This window comes from Lepeophtheirus salmonis, chromosome 1 (assembly GCF_016086655.4).
Source record: "Lepeophtheirus salmonis chromosome 1, UVic_Lsal_1.4, whole genome shotgun sequence".
NCBI classification, from domain to species: Eukaryota; Metazoa; Arthropoda; class Copepoda; order Siphonostomatoida; family Caligidae; genus Lepeophtheirus; species Lepeophtheirus salmonis.
Window position 1 is genome coordinate 22,566,830 of NC_052131.2, and position 21,353 is coordinate 22,588,182.

Consider the following 21,353-nt stretch of genomic DNA (forward strand, 5'->3'; position numbering starts at 1 on the left):
TTGAAGTCTTTAATAAGAGAAAGCCGTCGAAGGGGACGTATTTTGATTGGAAGAAAAGGAGAAGTTATAGTCAGGAGAATCAGTGAAGAGGAGGCTAAAATAAATGCCGATTTTTTTTATAGTTATAGGAGAAAGCCTACAAAAAAGGGCGAAATAAAAATATTCGAAATTTAGGATTGGAGTTGGTGATTTGGTAGTCTGATCATTGAGTAGCGTAAGATTTTTGTAGTATGGAAGGAAGGACATTCAATCTAGCCCCCCATTTTGTTGCGCCCTTGCGTTTGGCTATTTTCCGGTTTTCTTTCTCTTTTCTTCTTTTTTATTGTTATTCTTGTTGTTTTCTGAGGTCGATAATTTATTTGTGTCAGGGATTTGTGTATTTTTTTGACTTTTGACGGCGTCGGTTTGGGGATCCTTCTACGTCTATTGAGAGTACAAAGAAATGTCGTCAATTTCAGAACATAAAAAGGAGGAGATCATCGAAGATGAACCTGAAGAGGAAGTTCCTGTTGGAGGAGGGACTGAAGGAGAGGAGGACAGCTTCAGTATGGAGTCCCATGAGAATCTCAAGGGAGAAATCCTGAGCCAGTCTCGAAGATGGGGAATCTTTATTCAATTCGATGTAAGAGGATTGCTTTTTTATTTAATTAGTGTATTCATTTGGAGTTTCCCCTTTGGGCTTCTAGGTTCCACATGGGAACAAAGGCTCAACGGCTCGACTTTGCCCCATACGGGCCTATGTGAATGGCAGCCTCTTTCTCTCAGAGCTCTGTCCCACGGAGAGAGATTTGAGCCGTGTGTTCCCTCTGGGAACGAAGTTGATGTTGGATGTGGAGCGCCGGATCTATTCCAAGAAGGGCTCCAAAGAAATGGATTGGATTGTGACGAGTTTGTGGAAGGGAGAGAGCAAGGATTTCACTTGGAGTCTAGAGAAAGACCAATCCTTTTTTGGAGCGTATCCAGAGGGCCAAGGAACACATTTTGGATCCTGCTCATGAAGGAGAAAAGATGAAAGAAGAGGAGGAAGTCAAGGAAGTCGAGGAAACTTGGTTTATTTCCAATTTAAATATCCCTAAATACCTGCCTCACCCCTCAGTGGAGGGGGCTGTGTCAAATGTAGTAGGGAAAATTCTATCTTTGAATTCTGCTCAAGGGGGGAGTGATCAAGACCATTGAGAAGGGACTAGAAGTTTACTTTCACCGTTGTCGCGTATACTACTCCAAGGAATCCTTGAAACTCAGTGCTGGTGCAGAACTCAAGTCCGTTTTTAAAGAGGGAGAAGAAGTGAGGCTTGATTATATCGAGAACAAGGATAAGGATGGAAACTCATATATGGACACTGAGCAAAAATATGTGGCTCTTGTCATGTATTCAAAAGAAGGTTCTACTCCAAATGTACCAGAAATCGCTTTCCGTAAAGATCCCGATGAAAAATATTTCATTGCTCGGATAATATCCTTTGATGAACCCATTGACGAAACTGGTGTCAGTTCTGGGATTGCTGAAATTTTGCGACCTACAGAGAGGAACACCAATGGGTACGTCAAATCCACTTTCAAAAAAATGGTCAATCTTGATTCTTCTGTGAAAAAAGTCAAGTTTAATCGGAAGGCGCTGTATCATATCGGTGCACCTTTGGAAAAAGCGGATCTTCAGTACTTCTTCTCTCCATTTTCTTATGGTCTGAATATATTTTTTTGCTATCTCTCAAAACTTGATGAGCCTGAGTCAGATGTGACCCACGAAGTCTCTTTGGGTTGGAAGGCCAGTACATCCTTTTTGCATTCTACAGGTCGAGGAGCCTTAACAATTCCTCCTACAGTGAAAGAGGATACTCTACTTACTATAAAATCACTTAGTCAATGTAATACTCGTTTTTTTGGTCGTGAAGGAATGGACTATGCTACATATGAGAGGATTATTCAAGGAAGGAACCAACCCTATCTCAAGTATTTCAACGGGAATGAAGACTGTAGCGAATATGTTCCAGCAAGGATTTCTGAACTTTCTTTTCCTCCCGGAAAGAATGAAGGAGTCGCCAAGGGTGTCTGTATCCTTCAGGGTGGGATTAACAAAGGGAAAAAAGTTGAATTTTCTCGAGATATTTTTAGCATTTTTGGATTTAAGCCTAGTGAAAAATCGGATCTTCAGTACTTTATTGTACTCAACGAGCCTTGTTATGTTCGTTTAGATGAAGGGAATGAGGATGATGATAATGGTCTCAAAATCAATGATCTTTGGATTGGTGCTCCTAGATCTGCTTTCCTAAAAAATGCGGATGATGAAATGTCTTATGACAAGTTTATGGAATCTGAAACTCATCGAATCAAGTTTTTCCTATTTTTAGAGAGTCACGATTTATCTTTGAAAGACTTTGATGAAGTGATTAAGGGTAAAAAAGCTTCACGAAAGTTTCTTCCGTTGAGCCGAGAGTCGAACCGAGGTGTAGTAATTCAGTTGGAGAGAGCTCTATCAAAGGGAAAGGGAAGACGATTGGATTTAGGAGCAGTTTCTGGAGTGATTAAAGTAGAAAATGGACCTCTGGCCGGTCAATATGTAACTTTTCATAGGAAAAATACCTGGGTGATGGGTTACAATATGTTAAAGGCAGATTTGACTCACATTTTTCAGGAAGGTCAAAAAGTGAATTTAGAAGCGGAAGAGTTACCTTCAAAAGAGGCATCTCGTGGTCCAATTCCTTATGAATACAAGTATCGGGCAACTTTGGTTTGGACTTCCAAGTTTCGCCCTCGAAATGACCTCGAGCGAACTACTCCAGAGGATAAGAGATCCCATGATTGGTTAAAGAAGAGAAATTTGGACTCTGAAAAGTTTCAACAGTTAGTAAATGGGAAATTGTCAATAGTGAATGCCCAATTCGCTGCTAAAAACGGGAACAACATGCTGAAATATAGGGATATTTTAGAATTAGCTTCAGGGAGAGTGCAACCCGATGGCTCTGTTCCTCCTCCCGTCACTCCAGAGCAACTACCCGTTCTAAGACACGGTCCCGAGGCTGCTAGAATATGTGAAGCTGCACTCTCTACGACAGGTCCAAATGATCAACGAATAATGGATATAATTCGAAATGATGATAATGCTCAAATGGCATTTCACATTCACAAAGCCCTTGGTTTTGCCCTCGAGTACTACACCTCCAACAATTCTTCGTCTTCTTTCTCAATGAATGAGTCGTATAGCAGCAGCAGCAGGGAAGGTGGAAATCCTCAAAATCCACCTTTTTTAAACACTAATTCCAGCAACAACAACAATAACAGTAGTAGTTCTGGAGGAGGAAACTATAGGATGAATGGTGGGGGTGGTGGCGTACGAAATAACAACAATTCGTTTGTGAATGAACAGTTCCAAAATTTTGGAAGCCAGCAACAATCTTCTACTAGATCCCTGAGCAATGGGAGTGGCAACAACTTTAATTTCCAACAACAACATCAGCAGCAATCTCATCAACATCACCATAACTACTCGTCTAGTGGTATTAATAATAACCACAACAGTAGTAACAATCCTTGGAATAGCTCCTCCTCAAACAACAACAATAATCATCACCCCCACCATCACCACAACAATGGCAACAACCATCAGCAACAACAACAACAACATAATCACCACCAACAGCAACAACAACAACATATGCAGCAATCTCATCATCATATTAATAGCGGAGGTGGTGGCAACAACAACAATCACCACCATCAACAACAACTGCAGCAGCAACAAATGAGAGGTATTTATCCCTTGATGAGTGCTCGAGGAAGTAGTGTTAGCTCAAGAGGAACAAAGCGTCAAAGCAGCGATGGCAACTCTCCTGGTGGGGGTTACAGTCCTGGAATGAAGAAATCGCGTGGGATCGGAGGTCTAAGATCTTCTGGTATAAGACCCTTAGGGGGAGGTAATGGAGGAGGTGGCCGTGGAGGCATGAAAAACTCCAGAGGAGGACGTGGTGGAAGAGGAGGGAATTCCTATAGGAATTAACGGAACTAATAACAACTCTGTAGGGATGGGATAGGATCCTTGTCATTATTATACTTTTATATACTGTAAATTAATATCATTACTACTATAATTATCTATATTTATGTTATGTCTCATGAAGTATTATGTACTCCAATCCTACTCTCTCTCAATCTATCAAGCAATTTGAATAATTCATTTTCATTCTCAGCCACTACTCCTGCTCTTCCTCCTGTTCCCTGTATATATACTATTTCTATCAATTATGTGTCTCTAGGTTGTTTCGTTTTTTCTTTCTTTTTTTTCATCAGTTTATTTCACATGTATAGTACGTATATACGAACGTGTTATATATGTACTATTAATTATTATACCATTATATTTAATGATTAGATTATTTTTTTCTCCTAATTTTGTACGATATGAAGTTAACTTTAATACTATTACAACCTCTGAAGTACTTGGATTCTTTTTTTATGTTTCAACTAAGCCGTTGCAAAAAAACTAATCAAATTCAGTAATCACTACTACAACTGTGTACTCTCTCAGTTGTTCTTGTCTCGTTCTTCTTCGTTTTCTAAAAAGTGGTAAACAATAATAATTTTAATACGAGTAAAAAAAGCTCCTTATATTATAATTATTATTCTTCATGATTCATTTTTATTTTTTATAAATATCAAGGACGTCGTCTTTTGACCCCTTTTACCTCCGAATTGAAATGAAACCGTGGGTATGATGTGTTCAAATTCAAAGTCTGAGGTAGAAAAATACGGATTAGAAACAAATAGGAATTATATAATCTTTATCACTCAGGGCTATTTAACATTGAAGCGGTGCATTCTCGGCATTCAATCAGTCAAAATAATTTAACTATAATTAATTACAAATTTATTTATTTTCTTTTCGCAAGCATAGGTTTCTTACTGGATGCATAATTAATTACGAATTAGTGTTCTTATTTGGCCCAACTTCATATTTTGTAATTGAATAGCCCTGATTAATTTACTTATACTTACATGGTTTAAAGTGATCCCTCAATTCTGACTCAGTCCAATTGCAGGACGTCAGGACTAAATAACCTTCATCGCTCAAAAGTCTGCTAAGGTTTTTAATATAGTTATTTCGCAAAGTTGTTGCATCTTTTGGGCAGAGACTGATAGCGTCGTAGGTTCCTTTATCAAATATAGCACCAAAGTGATTGGGACGTAGAACTGAGTCTCCTGGATCCAATGTATCAGCGCATAAGTCCCGAACCTATGGGGGATGGGTTGAACATATATCAATGACTGTACTAGGACTATCTTCTACAATCATACGCTTACCTCGAATTTGAGATTCGAGCAACCCTCCTTATTGTTCACAATCTCTCTCGCCAAGTTGACTGCATCTTCAGAGTAGTCCACTCCAGTGATATTATTAAATCCATGATTCAGTCTTAATTCAATGGAAGTGGCTCCGTTTGCTGAGCCAACATCAAGTATATCGGTATTGGGGTCAGGCATATTCTCTTCCATCCATTGACATGCCCGATTGAGGCTATCTTCTCCAAACCAAATTTCTCCTTCATCTCCATGACTTAGGTAGTTTTTTCTTTCCAATTGATAGAACTCATCCCAACTAATACCAAGAGGGAAATGCTAATAATTGAACCCAATAATTTGCTAATAATAGGTTAATCAATAGGTTTTAATTGATTTATTAAATTCAAAAATTTGACTCTGACAAGGACATACGTTTACAACTTAATAATTATATACCTGAAATGAAGAGAAAAAAACACACTTTGAAATCCTAAATTATCGGCAATTGATTTTATTTCGGTAGTAAGAAGCCTTAATTATTCAAAATTTTAGAATATATCAGTTCACAAAATGCTGAAAATGAAACATCTGGCTACTTAAAAAAATATGTCAGTCGGATGAATAATTATTAGTTAAAATACTTCTATTACTTACAAATAAAAACAAATGCCAATAATTTCTTTATCGCAAGTGTGTGTGTATTTTTTGTCTTCATTTTTGAAAAGTTATTCATTATTAGTAATAAATATTAATACCATACATAATATTTGCCCGATGGAATGAAACAAAATTTGTTAAGAAATTTAAAAAAAAGTATGTATATTTAATATTACTAGTCTTTTGTACCAAGAGCTGAAGAGCTGAAACCTTCATTTGTTGCACAGAAAGGGTTCTCCATTATAAACTATATTAATAATTAGAACTTTGATCCCTTGAGTAAGTGGAAACTTTTCAAATGAATAGTATCAACTATCAAGCAAGTTTACAATCTACACACATGGACGAAAACATATGGGATTTGAGGACAGATGCTGCCCTCTATTGATAATATAATTTATATAAATAATATATTTTTTCTAGAAATGTGTAATATAAATTAGAATATGACATGTAAATCCGACTAAATTCAAAATTTATTATAACTCATCAGTAAAGTATGAATCTCAATGAAATAAAAGGCTAAACAGATTATGAATACAATGCTTATGAGAGTGAATGCATCCACTTTTTCGAATATTCATACGTTAGAAATAATACACCAGATGCTGGAAAAGTACGAATTAATGTGGGAAGAAGACCATTATATAAAGCCAGTGCTCCCTCGTTTCTTATTATAGTTATCAGCATTTGATACATGGGGGTTGTAGCACCAGATACCTATTCATTTGAAATGAGTACATAATATTTGTTACATTTGTTTGTTAATACAAAATATCCCATTGGCTATTATAAATTATAATACCTGAAGTCGACTTTTAATAACATCTGCAGGAAATATTAAAGACCAAAGAGTCATTCCAGCAATTCCACCAGCTAAGATGGTTTTTGCAGGACCTATTTCATCTTTGGTTTTACCTTTTCAACAAACAAAATATACAAAAATTATAGATATTTCTAAAATTAAGAGGATCAATGAACCAACCTATTGGTCGCATAATCTCTCTAGAGAGTTCATAAGCGTAAAAGAAAGCAAAGTACCCCGGCATTTCTCGCATAAAAGTGGGTGTTAATCCACGAAACAGTCCAGGAAGTCCATCTTGTTTTAGAATCTTTTTTGTAATTAAGAAAGGTCCCACGTTTGGTGGAGGTAAACCCTTCAACGATGATACTTCCCTCATGGCCTGAAGCCTACATTTTACAAGTTCTGTTGGGCAAAGGACAAAAGAAGACCAAAAGGCAGCCAAGAAGCCTGCAGTTCCATTATGAAATATAGTGAGGTCCTCTACTTTGCTCCGTCCTACTGTTTTTGCTACCCATTTTTGACAAACACCATAGGCTGCAAAGAGTACACTATTTTCAGCTACATTTGCTGCAAGACTAGGAACTGTTCCAGCATATAATCTATAATATACATATAATTAGATAAATAAAGATACAGATATTTAGAAGTCATTTAATCTTTATATTTTCCTGTCATATTTTCACCTAAACATCTATTTAGAGAGAGAAAGATAGAAAAAAAAAACTCGTTTCGATTTTTTTATAATAAATTGTATTTTTTTAAATAATGGAGAAGTATGTTTTGACTCCAAATGACCTTACCCTCGAACAACTCCTTCTTTATTCCAGGTTTCCCTAGAAATAAGAATGACATTAAAAAAAAAAAAACAATTGGAGAGACTATACATTACTTGAAACAAATTCTCAAATTTGGATAGAGATTGGGAAATGCTTGCATCTTCACTTTGAGAGTATCCAAGGGTTGTCCTACATAGACACAGGCAGTGGCTCCGAGGGATCCAGCAATAAAATCAATAACAGCATCTTTAGACATCTTTATAATATTAATTTGTGATCTTGCAAGGGTAAATGGGTAATTTTTTTGCGAAATTGGCGAAATTCCAATTTACTTGACGTTTTGATTGCGTAAAACTTAATTTTTTATGCAAGTAATCAGTAGAGGATAGTGAATATCTTCGTTGTAGAGGGAGTTTTGTTCTAAATGATTCACTTTAACAGAAGTAACTTTCTCAGAGTAATTATGAATGAGCTCAGACTTAATGGAAGAAAACATTTGAAGAGACTGGACAAATTCTTTTAATGTATCATTTCTTGGAGGAGCAAAAATAATGGCTCTACCACCTCCAGGGTTCAATTTGTGTACGATGAATTCTGCTAATTCTTTACGGCCTGCCTTAAAAAATAAGCAGTCTGAGCACACAATTAAGTCGTAACATTTATCTCCCTCTCCTTTTTCTTCAATGTCCCATCTCAAACACCCAGAAGTGAGTTCAACCTGTTGTGTCAGAGATGACTTATTATAACTAATATTATTGATTTCAATTATTTTTTGAATATTTTTGACACTTTCTTCATTGCCGTCTGAGCAATGAACTGACTTTGGTTTATCATGGCCATAATTATGAGCAATACATATCCCAGCAAGACTTGTCATTCCTCCACCTAACTCAAGAACAGACTTTTTCCTATAGAGCCATGGGTTTTCCAAAAGATAACGGGTTAAAATAATTTCAGAAGGCCATAAACGAACATTCCCAGTGTTGTTGAATCCTGTTATGTCCCTCAAAGTGGTCTTCTTGTTCAAAATACGAATCTATGGAAAAATATTGAAATAGCCAAATTATAATTATATCATGAGTGAATGGATTTATTAAAATGTGAAAATTATAAATTAATTAGTACTTTGAAGGAAATGCGAGGAAAATCAATGAGGCGGACTCTATACCAAGAGGCACATTCAAATTCCGTCGGACTCTCCTCTTCAGATAAGTCGTACAACTTATCGAAATGGATCAACTCATAGTTGGGGAATTCGCAAACTAGAGTCCCTTTACTTTTACAAGTGGATAAAATAGAGGAAGAAAGGAGTTTCCATCGTTGAGCAGAGGCAGAGCTTTTCATCAAACAAATTAAATAGTAAATATGCTAATAACTAAACAATACTACTACGAATACTAATGGCAACGTCTGGACAATGGGAATTACGTTACATTAGCATGTGTCAATTACTAAATTTATCCTCCAGCGACGAAAAAACCTTCCCAACTAGACCATTACCTATTGATCACCTTTATCTCACTTTTATTAATATTTATAATTTAATTAATAATTGTAAAAAGAATAAATAATTATGCAATCCATCCGGGAACTTAGTAGAGAGTGAGATTAAGTATAAAGTCAAAGTGTTAAACTAATTATTATTTCATTAACAGTTCCTTTCGACTTGTTTATAAAGCTAGTATATGACGTCATTCATGACGTCAAAAGCCAGATTCAAACACTTACAAAACCCGAATTATATAAATACTTCGTAATATTAAATTATACATGGTATTTTATTTGATACAAGACATCATATTAGTTATTTTTATTTTATTGACATACACTATTATTGACTATTACGACTGGTTGCTGAAATACATCTTGATAAAGTTCTAGATTAAATGTAAAAATATTTTTTCGCCGAACACTGTATATTATTAAAACGACAAGGGATCAGCAGGAAATTGTATTACTGTACTTTTGGAAACATAGAATAAGTATATAATAATTAATAACTTATTACTTTGTTTATTTTTCAAAAATAAGACAGCATGAAATAGCTATAAATTATAACGTAGCAAACGAGATGAGGGAATTGATAGCTGACAACAAAATACAAAGACCACGTCGTTATCTTTATAGTACGACGCAACCTTTTATCTAAGAAGAAAAGGAAAAAAAACCTGAAATCGTCTGGTAGTTAGCCAAATAAGTGAATCATACCAACCGCTATTTATATCTTAATACTCGCAGACTATTACTGTCATATTATTTCTTCACTATTTTCAAAATAAATTACATATTATTTTAATCTACATACTATTTAATTCGATACTGTATTATAATATTTTATTTATTAATAGAGTAGTTATGATTAGTTTTTTTAAATTTCTATGAAGAAATAGCTAAAATTTATAAGCAGAAATAGTAATATGGCCAATATATATAGACGACGAGGGATCAACAAGAAATTGTATTCCTGTTCTTTTGGATACGGAGCATATACATAGAATATCTTTTATTTTGTGTATTTATCAAAATGTAAAAATGTAACTGGCATGACGTATCAATGGAAAAGAGCGAATCGACAGCTGACAACAAAATACATAGGGCATTTTCGTGTTAGCGAGGTAACGGCGTGAGACATACAAATACTGTCAGTTATCACTAATAAACATATTTTCAAAAAAATAAAATTCAATTGTGTTTATTCAAAGGCACTCTTCATTGAACTTACAAGTCCAATATTAGTTATTTTTCCATTGAAGAAAGTATAATTTGTTTAAAATAAAAGTAAATATAAAATTAATTAACAATATTGTATTTCAAAATTATTTAATATTTATATAATAGCTTTTAAAGGGTATACTAATTTATAAATATTTTTTGATCGCTGATAATTTATGTAAAAATTAAGTAAAATTTCCATAAACTTAACAAAATTTGGATGATTAATGATATGGAGTGGAATATTGCAGGAAACAAGCATTTTGGTTATATCTGTAGTAAAATTGGAATGTTCAGAATTAGAATTAATTATATGACTTGTATACAGTTCTAAATTCCTTTCGTGAATTTGGGTTTTACTTTGTTGTTCTACTTTGAACATCTTCTGGACTATAGTTCCAAAATTACAAAAATGGTATGTCAAAAATCTAGAATCCTCTTTGTAACTCCATATATTTTTACCACCATTAATAGCGATCCATAAATTTAAATTTTTTGAAAAAGACATTTTGATGATTTTAGTACGCAACTTTATTATTCAAATACAAAAAATGTAATTAATGATTGTACTTACAAACCAAATCTCAAGTCAATACTTTATCTCAAACTTCATCACGAAGCAACTTTACACGTTTCTAAAACTTATGAAAATAATCAATACGTAGTTCGTAGTTACAGGTTACTTATTTATATATGATTGATGATCATGAATTTTCATATGTTTTCTCCTCAAAAATGAAAAAATAATTATGACAGCTTCTAGTATTATAAGGACTACCAACTGCAAAAACCCGCTCCTACTTATGAGGACATATATGTATAGTTGATAATATTGTAGAGAAAAACGCGTGCGAGGAGACAGGGGGGGGGGAGAAAGACACATGGTATCATTGTTTAAAATACTGATGTGATTATCACTGATAATCACATTAGTATTTATCAGTTGCCTGCTTTATTATGATTTTTGAGGGTGTAACGAAAGTATTTATTAGCAAAATGTTTAATAAAGATATATTTGAAGTTCCAAATTTAAAATAGAAGGCTTAAATTAAATATAATCTACATACTAAAAAATAAACCATCATACATTTAAGTTAAATATACAAAATTAAACAATTATCATCATATAACTAATAATAACAATAAATTATCTGACATGAATTCAGTTAAATATGTCATAACTTGAGGTTGCAAAATACAAGCCAGACGTGGAGTTTAATCAAAAAGATCATCACCTTTTTTCCTTATGTGCAAGTTGCATATACAATTGTGCACAGGATAGATATATTTCTACCGATGAGATTTTAATAATTATTAATAATAAAGTAAATCATAAAATAATGTTAGATTTCAATCCATATCTTCTTCCAATCTTAGTAAGAACAGCTTTTAAAATGCCACTTTCATTTATTTCATATTTATCTAAAAAAAGAAAAGTTAATCCATGCAGTCAAATTTAACTGATAAGACAATTCAGGCAGCCATTCTTGACTTATTGTAGTTTTCTAACATGACATTGTTTCGAAATTAGTAAATATTTTATACTTTTTACTGATAACTTGATCGTCATTTGGTGTGGACGACTCAAAACATTTTTATATGTATTTCTATAAATGACATCAGTACCAACATCCTCCATTAATTTAATGATGGCTCCTCGGGAAGGGATAGGTTTACTCGTGTATTTCTCCATAAATTTTTTGAACATAGATGATTAACAATTGGTAAGGTTCATGTTAAATAAGTTAATAAGTTACATGCAATAAGCATCTTTGTGAGATCAGAGTTAAAGTCTGACTTGATGTATTCATCATTAACTTGATTTTTTTAGATGAATATCCATTCTCTTGATATGAGATGAGAATAATGAGGGGCGTGTAATTCTAGACAGGAGACCAAAGGCACATTTATTTCGACAAATCCGACAAACCATCTGTTTCTCATCTGGTAAGTAATTCCCAAATTCCTGGGCCTCCATTTTCATAAATCCAGACAGAAGGCGACGTTATTTTAGGCATTTTATTCAGTTCTCTATCGACCATCACCATCTAATATTATATTAATATTGAATAATAAAGGCGGGAATGATGACGTTCTTGATTGATAGAAGAAGATGTATATTATTTAATCAATGATGCCATAAGTATTTCTTCTCTTCTGCTCGCACGCTTTTCTATTCTTACCAAAATTATCACCCTTACATATATGATATAGTCTATAGATATAATATTCATATCTGCAGTGACATCCATGTAAATACGGTGTGTTTTTTAGGTGGCCCGTTAATTTGTAATTGGTAGTATAAAGAACGAATTTTATTTTTCCTTAACAGTTGTCATTATTATTTAATTCCTGAGTAGTGAACATCCTTTTCTAAATATATTCAAAACCTGATTGAACGTTCGTGTGTGCTCAAAAAAGAAGGAGCGTAACCCAGAGAATTTGTTGTGGAGTTTTAATTGTAAATCCTTCTTGAATTTTAGAGTAGAATTGGGATTAAAAACGGAGTAAACAAAAATATCGTGCTCACACAAGAAGGATGCCTCTCTTTTTCTGTAACTACAGAAATCAGAAATAACTAGTATGATTTATGAACATAACAACGACTCGTAACAATTTCTCACAATCTTAAATTAATCAATTTATTGACTTATCCTAAATTATATTTATCCTTCAACTTAATAATTTCATTTTATACCCAGACAAATTAAAACTAAATTTATATTACTTTCGACATGCATTTTGCATATATATATATTTTTTTTTACAAAAGTTTAAAAATAGTTTTTATTTCGTATGTAATAATAAAAATATAATATTTGAAGAACAATCATTTGTTAGTTGGAATGCAGTTTGGCAATGTTTTTGTTGTTGTATGAATGATGGCAAATATTTTATCTTCAGTAAGCTATGAAAAATTCTTCATCACAACGTTGAAAAGTTTATCGACTATTTTAGGAAAATAGGTAGAAAACAGTGACCAGATTTGCAAGTTGTTGATGGTTTTTCATAGGATATTTGAATAAAATAAAGGGTAAATACTCAATTACTATTACTTATTAAAACTATAATAATACCTCAACTAAAAATAAAGTGATTTTAGAATATGACTACTTTTTATGAATATGTGTAAACAAAACTGTAAACATAATAGGAATCTGTAATCATTACTAAAATACTTAAACGTATCTCATTTCTACATAAGTTTCTAAGAAGTTCATTTCTAGTTGAAGTATTATGATAACTAACAGTAGTTTAGTATTTACTTTTATTATTTTCCTGATTTAAGGTCATATCATAATTATATATATTTTGAGAGATGCAGACATAGCAAGTTTTTGATAATGATTGTGATATATATCTGACAATATAAATACTATTCCTTGCTGGTATTGAAGATCCTCTAGAGAAAGTTTTATAGCGGGGAGATTTCCCCATAATGTTTCAATTTGCATATAATATTTATCTGCTTTCAGGGATAAGATTTTGAAATTATTCTTTCTTCGGCTTTGTATGGATCGACTTGAACAAGTTGAATTGTGTCAAATAAGGAAACTATTTACGTTTCAGTAGTATCCTTTGGATATTTGTCAAATAAACCATTTTCACTGAAGTACAACTAAGTATATTCACTAATTTATTTTTGTTGATATAGACATCACAGATTGATAAGACAAGAAGAATTCACTTTTTGCACTAACTATCATTTTGTTATTTTAGAGGCAGATGTCTTAAATTAATTTATATACCATGCTAACTATTTCTTCAACAGGCCATTCCTGTTGTAAATCATAAAACCATTTTATATGTTTGATTTTCCTTCCGTAGAATTTTCCATTAGGGTATTAAAAATCATTGTGATAGATATAAAATACTATTCCTTGCTAGTATTGAAGATCCCCTAGATAAACTTATATAGCTGGGAAATTTTTCCATAATGTTCTCAATTTGCATATATTAATTTACATTCAGACATAAGGGATTTGATTTCATGTATACTCTAATCAAGTTAAAAAAATTAACAAAGGATCCCAATTTTATCTTATCTGCATATAAAAGCTTTCCTTCACCAAAATATAGCTTTAATAGGTACTATTTAATCAAAATAATATTATAAAGAAAATCTATTAATGTTAGTTATAATTTATTGTATGATACAAAATAGTATTAATATCAATATACAAGGTGGATATAACAAATTGTAAATAGCATGTGTGTAAATTAAATGCAAACTATAATAATTTTTGCATGAGGCTGTAGATGTTAATTTCTTACATGGGGACGTAAAACCATTTAGAAAAAGACAAATCTGTCACGACAAGTCTAAGGGAGAAATAGTCTTAAATTTGGTCGAAATACTCATACTTAGTGAAGAAGAAGTTGAGTATCATATTATGCAATGACGCAATGGTAATGTGTAATCCCCTAGAATATAAATCATCCTAAGGGGGCGTCTTGTATATTATTAATATATATTATTTCCGTATAAATAGCTATATATAAATTCATATTATATTCAGTAAAATTATATAAGACAAAATATATTGTAAGAAAAATATATTATCCACCCAAAAGCGCTAATTGAAACTCTTCGTGTTCAGTCCTTCTAAAGTCAACTCCTACTTTAAGTAAACCCTTTCCTTGTTAAGAATCCTTTAGTGCCCTTAATGCATATAACGCACGAATAACTACTATGAATAGTTACTATCACAAATTTCAATTCCATTAATAAGTTTGAATTCGTGCTGTACTGCAAATATGGACAATGATACATCTTCAATACTTCAAACCTAACCCCTAATTTCCTTATTACTCCTAAGACCAAATATTATTAGAGAACATCAGACCCGTCATTACATCGTGCATTCGGTGGTGCTTAAAAAGTATATCTAATCATCTTTAGACCCGATATACAATTATATAACTTCTATTTGAAAGAACATTCAAGGATGACGTCTAACAGATTGACCGGAGTCCGTAAGTATAGAGAAGCACAATTAAGATGTTTTGATGGTGCAAATAAAATATGTGAAGTATATATTAATGGAGTATAGTAGAAACGGAAAAGAATAATGATAAATAAATACAATACTGAGGAACAGTTGTTTAGAAGATGCAAGGGTACCAACGTGTTTCATTCCTTTTTTTATATAATCTCTTTCAACCAATCAAATTCGTTCTTTTCAACGATTCCAACAACCCTACTTATAACTAAGGGTGATAATTTTGGTAAGAATAGAAAAGCGTGCGAGGAGAAGAGAAGAAATACTTATGGCATCTTTGATTAAATAATATACATCTTCTTCTATCAATTAAGAACGTTATCATTCCCGCCTTTATTATTCAATATTAATATAATAATATTAGATGGGGATAGTCGATAGAGAACTGAATTAAATGCCTAAAATAACGTCGCCTTCTGTCTGGATTTCTGAAAATGGAGGCCTAGGAATTTGGAAAATACTTACCGGATGATAAACAGATGGTTTGTCGGATTTGTCGATATAAATGTGCCTTTAGACCCCTGTCTAGAATTACACGCCACTCATTATCCTCATCTCATAACAAGAGTATGGATATTCATCTATAAAATCAATTTAACGATGAATACATCAAGTCAGACTTTAACTCTGATCTCACAACGATGCTTATTGCATGTAATATAACCTTATCCATTGCCAATCATGTACGTTCAAAAAATTTATGGAGAAATACAAGGGTAAACTTATCCCTTCCCGAGGAACCATAATTAAATTAATGGAGGATGTTATTTATAGAAATACATATAAAAATATTGTGAGTCATCCACGCCAAATGACGATCAAGTTATCAGTAAAAAGTATTTACGAATATCGAAATGGAACTCTGAATTTTGTACTATCTCACAGTAAGTATTCAATTTTTTTTTAAATCTAACCATAAAATATGATTCTATTTTAGCTAAACATATCAAGAATTATGATACACAACTCAGTAAAGGGCAAAAACAACTGGTTAAATGGTCACAAAAACGGGGTTAGTAGCTTTGGATGGTTAGCAACTAGTTTGTCTGAGACTACTTACTTCGCTTTAAGACTTGGGTATGATAATTAGGTTTTCCAATATTACATAGTCAATAAATATTACTTTTTTATCACTTAAGGCTTAGCTATGGTTGATGGGCTCCAAGAAATGGTGTTCAGAAAACTCATAAAAGGCATATTACTATATTTATTGTCTAATTTTATGATTTTGACATTTACTTCATTATTAATAATTAGTTAGATCTCATCGGTAGAGATATATCTATCATGTGCACAATTGTATATAGCAACTTCCATTTGAAGAAGAGGGGTGATCATCTTTTTGATTAAACTCAACGTCTCGTTTGTGTTTTGGATTATTATTTGGATCAATCTATTATTTCAATATTCTGTATTTATAATTTATTATTATTAATAGTTATATGATTTTAATTGTTTAATTTTGTATATTTAACTTAAATGTTTAATGGTTTATTTTTTAGTATGTAGATTATATTTAATTAAAGCCTTCTTTTTTAAACTTTGAGCTTCAAATATATTTCAAATACTCTACTTTGTCGTTTCATTAGCTATTATTCTGAGAATAAGGTTCATAATGAATTACAATTTCATAGAGTGTGACGTTTTCAAATCTACTGTAACGGATAAAAAACGTCGAAGTCAATTATACGTAGTATATCTTCATTAAACATTTTGCTAATAAATACTTTTGTTATACCCTCAAAAATCATAATAAAGCAGGCAGATGATAATCACATCAGTATTTTAAACAATGATACCATATGTCTTTCCCCCCTCCTCCTTGCACGCATTTTCTCTACAATATTATCAACTATGCTTATAACTAAAGTTGATAATCCTGTAGAAAAAATGTGTGCAAGGAGACGGGGGGAGAAAGACTTATGGTATCAGGGTTTAAAATACTGATGTGACTATCATCTGTCTACTTTATTATGATTTTTGAGGGTATAACGAAAGTATTTATTAGCAAAATGTTTAATGAAGATATACTACGTATAATTGACTTAGACGTTTTTTATCAGTGTAATGTATTAGTGTTTTCTTCCCCCTTGTTCTCTTCTCTTATTTTCTTGTATATATATATTTTTGTGTAAAGTACAGTCTTTTATCTCGTTTTAAGTATAAATAGTCGTGTATTTTATGTATATATTAAGAGTAGGTTTTTGTATTAATAAGAATACAGATGTTATTATAAATAACCGTTGTATAATTCCTCCACGCCTTTCCTTCTCCTCACTTCTCTCGTTCGTCCTGAATCTCTCCACCTTTAAATAGTTTGTGTCTCCTCAACCTTGTCAAGATACAACGAATATATTTATTGATAAATCAATCAATTTATCTTAATTAAATTTAAACATTTGCTAAGATCATATCACATTTAAGTGATCAGCGGTAGTATAAATGATTTCAGGCAAATTAAATTTTGTCAGATGATAGTTGAGACTTTTTACTCACTATAATTTTTTCAAAATTCTTAATTAGAGAAAATAGTATGTTTTTCTGCAATAAATTTTTATATAGGGTTTGTAGTTTAATTTTAAACGTCAATAAATAGTTATTAAATTAATTATTAAAAATATTTTGCATACCTAAGTTTAAAGGGATTTCTTAAATAAATGATAAAAAAATTATTGAATAAATCATTTAAACTAATGAATTTGCCCTTCAAAAATAAAGTATCAAGTTCAGTTTGTATGTAAGATTATTATTTAATAAGTTTGATTCAAATAATTAATTTATATTAAATATTCTACCATCTATTCATCATTGAATATAATGTAATTAATTTTCAAATATTAATTATGAAATATGGAATTGGAGCCGGAATCTCTAAATATTATAAATTCAACCTCAAGAAACTACAAATCGGACTCCAGGAATTCAGTTTAAGTTCTCAGTATCTAAAATAATAAGTCAACATAAAATTTCCTTAAAACTTCACACATCAATAATAAATTATTATTCATTAATAATTTGGAATAATATTTTGTTATTTTGGCTCCAAATCAAACTATTTGAATTGTGCAAATACACATAGCTCTACGGACATTATGAATTAATAATATTAACATGGAAAAAATCAATGAAGGAATTAATTATTTCAATGAAACTTACTACATAATAATCCTGTACAAATACGAACTGAAGTTAATATTAACTTCAGCTAGGCAAATTCATCCGTTATAATAATTAATTCAATATTTATTGAAACATTTACTTTAGAAAACTCTTTAACATATATTTACTTCGATTTTGAGTTATTTATATTAAGTCAGTCCATCCTTTTTTAAACCATAACAGTTTTTTGGGGATTTTAAATATTACCCTAAAATGGAAGGTTTGATTAAAATACAAATTGGGAGAACAATGTTGTTGCAAATATGTAACTAAATTGGATTGATTTATTTTGTGCAATAAAGATGAATACTGTAATTTCTTGACTTTTATTTAAATACCGTAGGTACAAAAGATTCAATGCCATTTCAATTTTGCCTTAAACTATCTCATTAATTAAGACCTTAAGCCTAATTTTCAATGAAACAACCATGTTACATAAATTAAATTAGACAGATACAGCAACACTCTCTTTAGTCCGGATTCGATAAACTAGATTTTACTATAAACCAGTTTTTCATTTCAATACCTTAAAAAATCCACCCTCTATATGAGGAAATAATAGTATGTTAGTTCTTAGCAGACTACGAAAAAAAATTCTCTGATAGTTCGGGTATTACTGTATATTTATAAGAAGTTTAAAAAATCACACTATGAGGAACATGATACAATATAAAATGTAGTAGTTTTCTAGAAATCTCTATTTATTGTCTTCAACACATTTACATAAAAGGAATTCCTCGTGAAAATTACGATTCAAAGATGGGATTGCTCATTTAATTTTCTTTTTTGATACAGGTGAAAAACACACAGTTATATTTATACTGTAACATGGACTTTGGGTTTTGATTGTAGGAGACGGGCACATTAGTCTCTTCATTTGTGAATGTAAAGCCCGAATCTTCAATCAAGGAACGCACTATATCATAGCTGGGCTCTATACTAATTTCTCCAATCATCTCTGAATAATGATAGAGTAAAGGTCCAAAATTAATCCAAGTTCCTCCGGGTTTTAGCACTTTGTATATCACCTGAATAAAGTCTAAAATGTTGTGTGCACAGTCCAAAAAGAAGCAAGAGATAAGAGAATCAAAATGATTTTCATATGAGGGATCACGGCCATACACCTCCAAAAAGTCCCCTGCTACCATAGAAAATTGTGCTCCTTCTTGAAGACTGTTTGGATCTTCATCCGGAAAAGTGATGGACCGAAGAATATCTTCCTGAAAGGGATTTATTTAGCGTGGCCAATAATGTGTGTCAAACATGTATTAAGTATATAAGGAATTCATTACTTGCTTATAATTGTTGCAGAATGAGTGAATCCAGGGATGAACTTGAAAACATTCAACAAACTTGCATTTGTTAAGTATGAAGTTCGAAGCAAAGAGCATAAAGAGTGAGAACTCATTCCCTTCAGAGCAGAATCCCATCTTCGCAATCTCATAAGCAAGTCTACCAAGTCCAGCACCAGGAACCAGAACCTTTATATCGTGTCGTGTGTCTGCAGGATAAATGGATTCCAGCTCTAAAAGTATTTTCCCATAGCAGACTCGCCTTTCCTCTTCTCCACACTTGCTCCAGTCTCGAACAAACATTTTCATTACGCTCTGAACTTTTTCAATATTGATAATGCTAGTGGCTTCTTTAGGATGATCATTCCCACTGTAGAGTCCACCTGAAAAGGAGAGTAGCGAGTGAATATGAATGGAAGCGTTTTCCTTCAAGGAGTGCCATCAGTCCACCAAGGACTGTTTTTTATGATGAGGAAAAACGCTTTTACAATTATGAGCCTCACTATCATTCTCGAAAACAGAGTTCATGTCCCCCACTATATCCTCGATCAAAACAGCATTCGCGTCCACACATGTCTCTGCATTCTTCAAAAATGTGCTGTACCCATGTTTGTCCAACAGATCCTGATGATCCTGAGGAATTGATTTCTTCATATTTTGTCGGATTTTCTCAAAGCGGACCTTGGAGTCAGAACTGTAGTTACGAAATGCATTCAGAACACTAATAAAATGTTCCTTCTCCTTTCGACGATCTCTTTCTATCTTGGACTCGGGTGCCATTTCCACAAACTTATTTCAAAATTAAATATGTAAATAGTTACTTCGACTAATTAGTATTTACTATAATAACTTACTAAATAGTAAATTTAATGATTATAATTTATAAATAAATAATAATTCCTATTAAAAAATTCCCGGAGCTAAAGTCAAAAAAAAAAAAAAATTGTAAACAAGATGAAGACAATTTGTGTGGGTGGACAAGAACTATATCTGGTCTTTTCTTTCTCTCCAAACCTACCTCCTGTCTTGAACTCAAACTTTCAATCAAAATTAAAACATATAATACAATAATAGGTTACTTACCTCAATTTGTACTTACTTTTCTTTTTTTTTTAACATAAATTATGCAATGAAATTAATTATTCGAGAGTATTCCATCGATCAAAATTAATAGTTATATTTGAGTTGCTATCATTTATTTAGGAAAGGTTTAATGTGATAAATGTACTAAGAGCTCATACTATATAATCCTATTTATTAAACGATTTGGAGTTAATTTTTGGAAAGAACATAGTTTAAAAAATTAATGAAACATAATAGAAAAGAGATTTCATTTAACAAAAGAAAAGACAAGGATTCAAAATTATTGAACCATGAATCATGATACTCCTAAAGCAAGGATTCGATACTCTTATCAATTAGGAATAATAAAATATGAAATATATGTTGAGTGAGTATTATTGGAGGGGAAGTTCCGTTTATTTATAAGCTTATCTCTGGGATGATTAGCTGATACCTATAAATTATAATATGGCACATTTGACATGGTCCATCAATTATATCTCAATTTGCATGAGTAGCCTTTACAATGACGATTCCAAATTCATTTAATGTGTGGATACCTTAATTGGACTATAATTATTAATATCAGTTAAAAAAAATTTTTTTTTAGGAT

At 32.0% G+C, this 21,353-nt stretch overlaps 4 protein-coding genes and 1 long non-coding RNA gene across 8 annotated transcripts; 2 read left to right on the plus strand and 3 right to left on the minus strand.

Annotated features, from left to right (window-relative positions):
- Nucleotides 1–309: 309 nt before the first annotated feature.
- Nucleotides 310–4,433, plus strand: LOC121121019 (uncharacterized). The gene is made up of 2 exons (XM_040715889.2): nucleotides 310–622; nucleotides 687–4,433. The coding sequence occupies exon 2, from the start codon at nucleotides 1,334–1,336 to the stop codon at nucleotides 3,992–3,994; it is 2,661 nt and encodes an 886-aa protein (XP_040571823.1). The 5' UTR covers nucleotides 310–622; nucleotides 687–1,333; the 3' UTR covers nucleotides 3,995–4,433.
- A 138-nt stretch (nucleotides 4,434–4,571) lies between these two features.
- Nucleotides 4,572–6,324, minus strand: LOC121121047 (EEF1A lysine methyltransferase 2). 2 transcript variants are annotated; one of them, XM_040715910.2, is made up of 4 exons: nucleotides 6,108–6,324; nucleotides 5,296–5,590; nucleotides 4,990–5,227; nucleotides 4,572–4,727 (listed from the first exon to the last, which is right to left on the minus strand). In XM_040715910.2, the coding sequence occupies exons 1-4, from the start codon at nucleotides 6,170–6,172 to the stop codon at nucleotides 4,621–4,623; spliced, it is 705 nt and encodes a 234-aa protein (XP_040571844.1). In that variant the 5' UTR covers nucleotides 6,173–6,324; the 3' UTR covers nucleotides 4,572–4,620. The 2 variants fall into 2 exon arrangements, with proteins under 2 accessions (XP_040571844.1, XP_040571850.1); XM_040715916.2 differs by having other exon boundaries at nucleotides 5,296–5,610; nucleotides 6,121–6,287.
- A 65-nt stretch (nucleotides 6,325–6,389) lies between these two features.
- LOC121121032 (mitochondrial ornithine transporter 1) lies at nucleotides 6,390–9,594 on the minus strand. 3 transcript variants are annotated; one of them, XM_040715900.2, is made up of 5 exons: nucleotides 7,626–8,460; nucleotides 7,537–7,569; nucleotides 6,917–7,335; nucleotides 6,737–6,849; nucleotides 6,390–6,651 (listed from the first exon to the last, which is right to left on the minus strand). In XM_040715900.2, the coding sequence occupies exons 1-5, from the start codon at nucleotides 7,766–7,768 to the stop codon at nucleotides 6,478–6,480; spliced, it is 882 nt and encodes a 293-aa protein (XP_040571834.1). In that variant the 5' UTR covers nucleotides 7,769–8,460; the 3' UTR covers nucleotides 6,390–6,477. The 3 variants fall into 3 exon arrangements, 1 of the variants encoding a protein (XP_040571834.1); XR_011780697.1 differs by lacking the exons at nucleotides 6,390–6,651; nucleotides 6,737–6,849 and adding an exon at nucleotides 8,638–9,594 and having other exon boundaries at nucleotides 7,129–7,270; nucleotides 7,626–8,548; XR_005865317.2 differs by lacking the exons at nucleotides 6,390–6,651; nucleotides 6,737–6,849; nucleotides 6,917–7,335 and adding an exon at nucleotides 8,638–9,594 and having other exon boundaries at nucleotides 7,376–7,569; nucleotides 7,626–8,548.
- Nucleotides 9,595–15,517: 5,923 nt separating this feature from the next.
- On the plus strand, nucleotides 15,518–16,799 carry LOC121125627 (uncharacterized). Its single transcript, XR_005866714.2, has 3 exons — nucleotides 15,518–16,111; nucleotides 16,165–16,304; nucleotides 16,367–16,799. It is a non-coding gene; the product is annotated as an uncharacterized lncRNA (long non-coding RNA).
- A 2,192-nt stretch (nucleotides 16,800–18,991) lies between these two features.
- LOC121121058 (carnosine N-methyltransferase) lies at nucleotides 18,992–20,657 on the minus strand. Its single transcript, XM_040715928.2, has 4 exons — nucleotides 20,533–20,657; nucleotides 20,182–20,467; nucleotides 19,679–20,061; nucleotides 18,992–19,606 (listed from the first exon to the last, which is right to left on the minus strand). The coding sequence occupies exons 2-4, from the start codon at nucleotides 20,456–20,458 to the stop codon at nucleotides 19,160–19,162; spliced, it is 1,107 nt and encodes a 368-aa protein (XP_040571862.1). The 5' UTR covers nucleotides 20,459–20,467; nucleotides 20,533–20,657; the 3' UTR covers nucleotides 18,992–19,159.
- Between the last annotated feature and the right edge of the window lie 696 nt (nucleotides 20,658–21,353).

Bases quoted from the DNA above. Each gene is read 5' to 3' on its own strand.
- LOC121121032 (XM_040715900.2), bottom strand. From the start codon at position 7,768: ATGTCTAAAGATGCTGTTATTGATTTTATTGCTGGATCCCTCGGAGCC. The intron at 7,570-7,625 runs GTAATGTATAGT...TCTTATTTCTAG, and splicing joins AATTTGAGAATTTGTTTCAA to GGAAACCTGGAATAAAGAAG. The intron at 6,652-6,736 runs GTATTATAATTT...TCAAATGAATAG, and splicing joins TTATTAAAAGTCGACTTCAG to GTATCTGGTGCTACAACCCC.
- LOC121121047 (XM_040715910.2), bottom strand. From the start codon at position 6,172: ATGGAGAACCCTTTCTGTGCAACAAATGAAGGTTTCAGCTCTTCAGCT. The intron at 5,228-5,295 runs GTAAGCGTATGA...CATCCCCCATAG, and splicing joins GCTCGAATCTCAAATTCGAG to GTTCGGGACTTATGCGCTGA. The intron at 4,728-4,989 runs GTAAGTATAAGT...TTTCTACCTCAG, and splicing joins GAGGGATCACTTTAAACCAT to ACTTTGAATTTGAACACATC.
- LOC121121019 (XM_040715889.2), top strand. From the start codon at position 1,334: ATGGACACTGAGCAAAAATATGTGGCTCTTGTCATGTATTCAAAAGAA.
- LOC121121058 (XM_040715928.2), bottom strand. From the start codon at position 20,458: ATGGCACCCGAGTCCAAGATAGAAAGAGATCGTCGAAAGGAGAAGGAA. The intron at 20,062-20,181 runs GTGAGGCTCATA...TCTCCTTTTCAG, and splicing joins CTCTGTTTTCGAGAATGATA to GTGGACTCTACAGTGGGAAT. The intron at 19,607-19,678 runs GTAATGAATTCC...AATCCCTTTCAG, and splicing joins TCTGCAACAATTATAAGCAA to GAAGATATTCTTCGGTCCAT.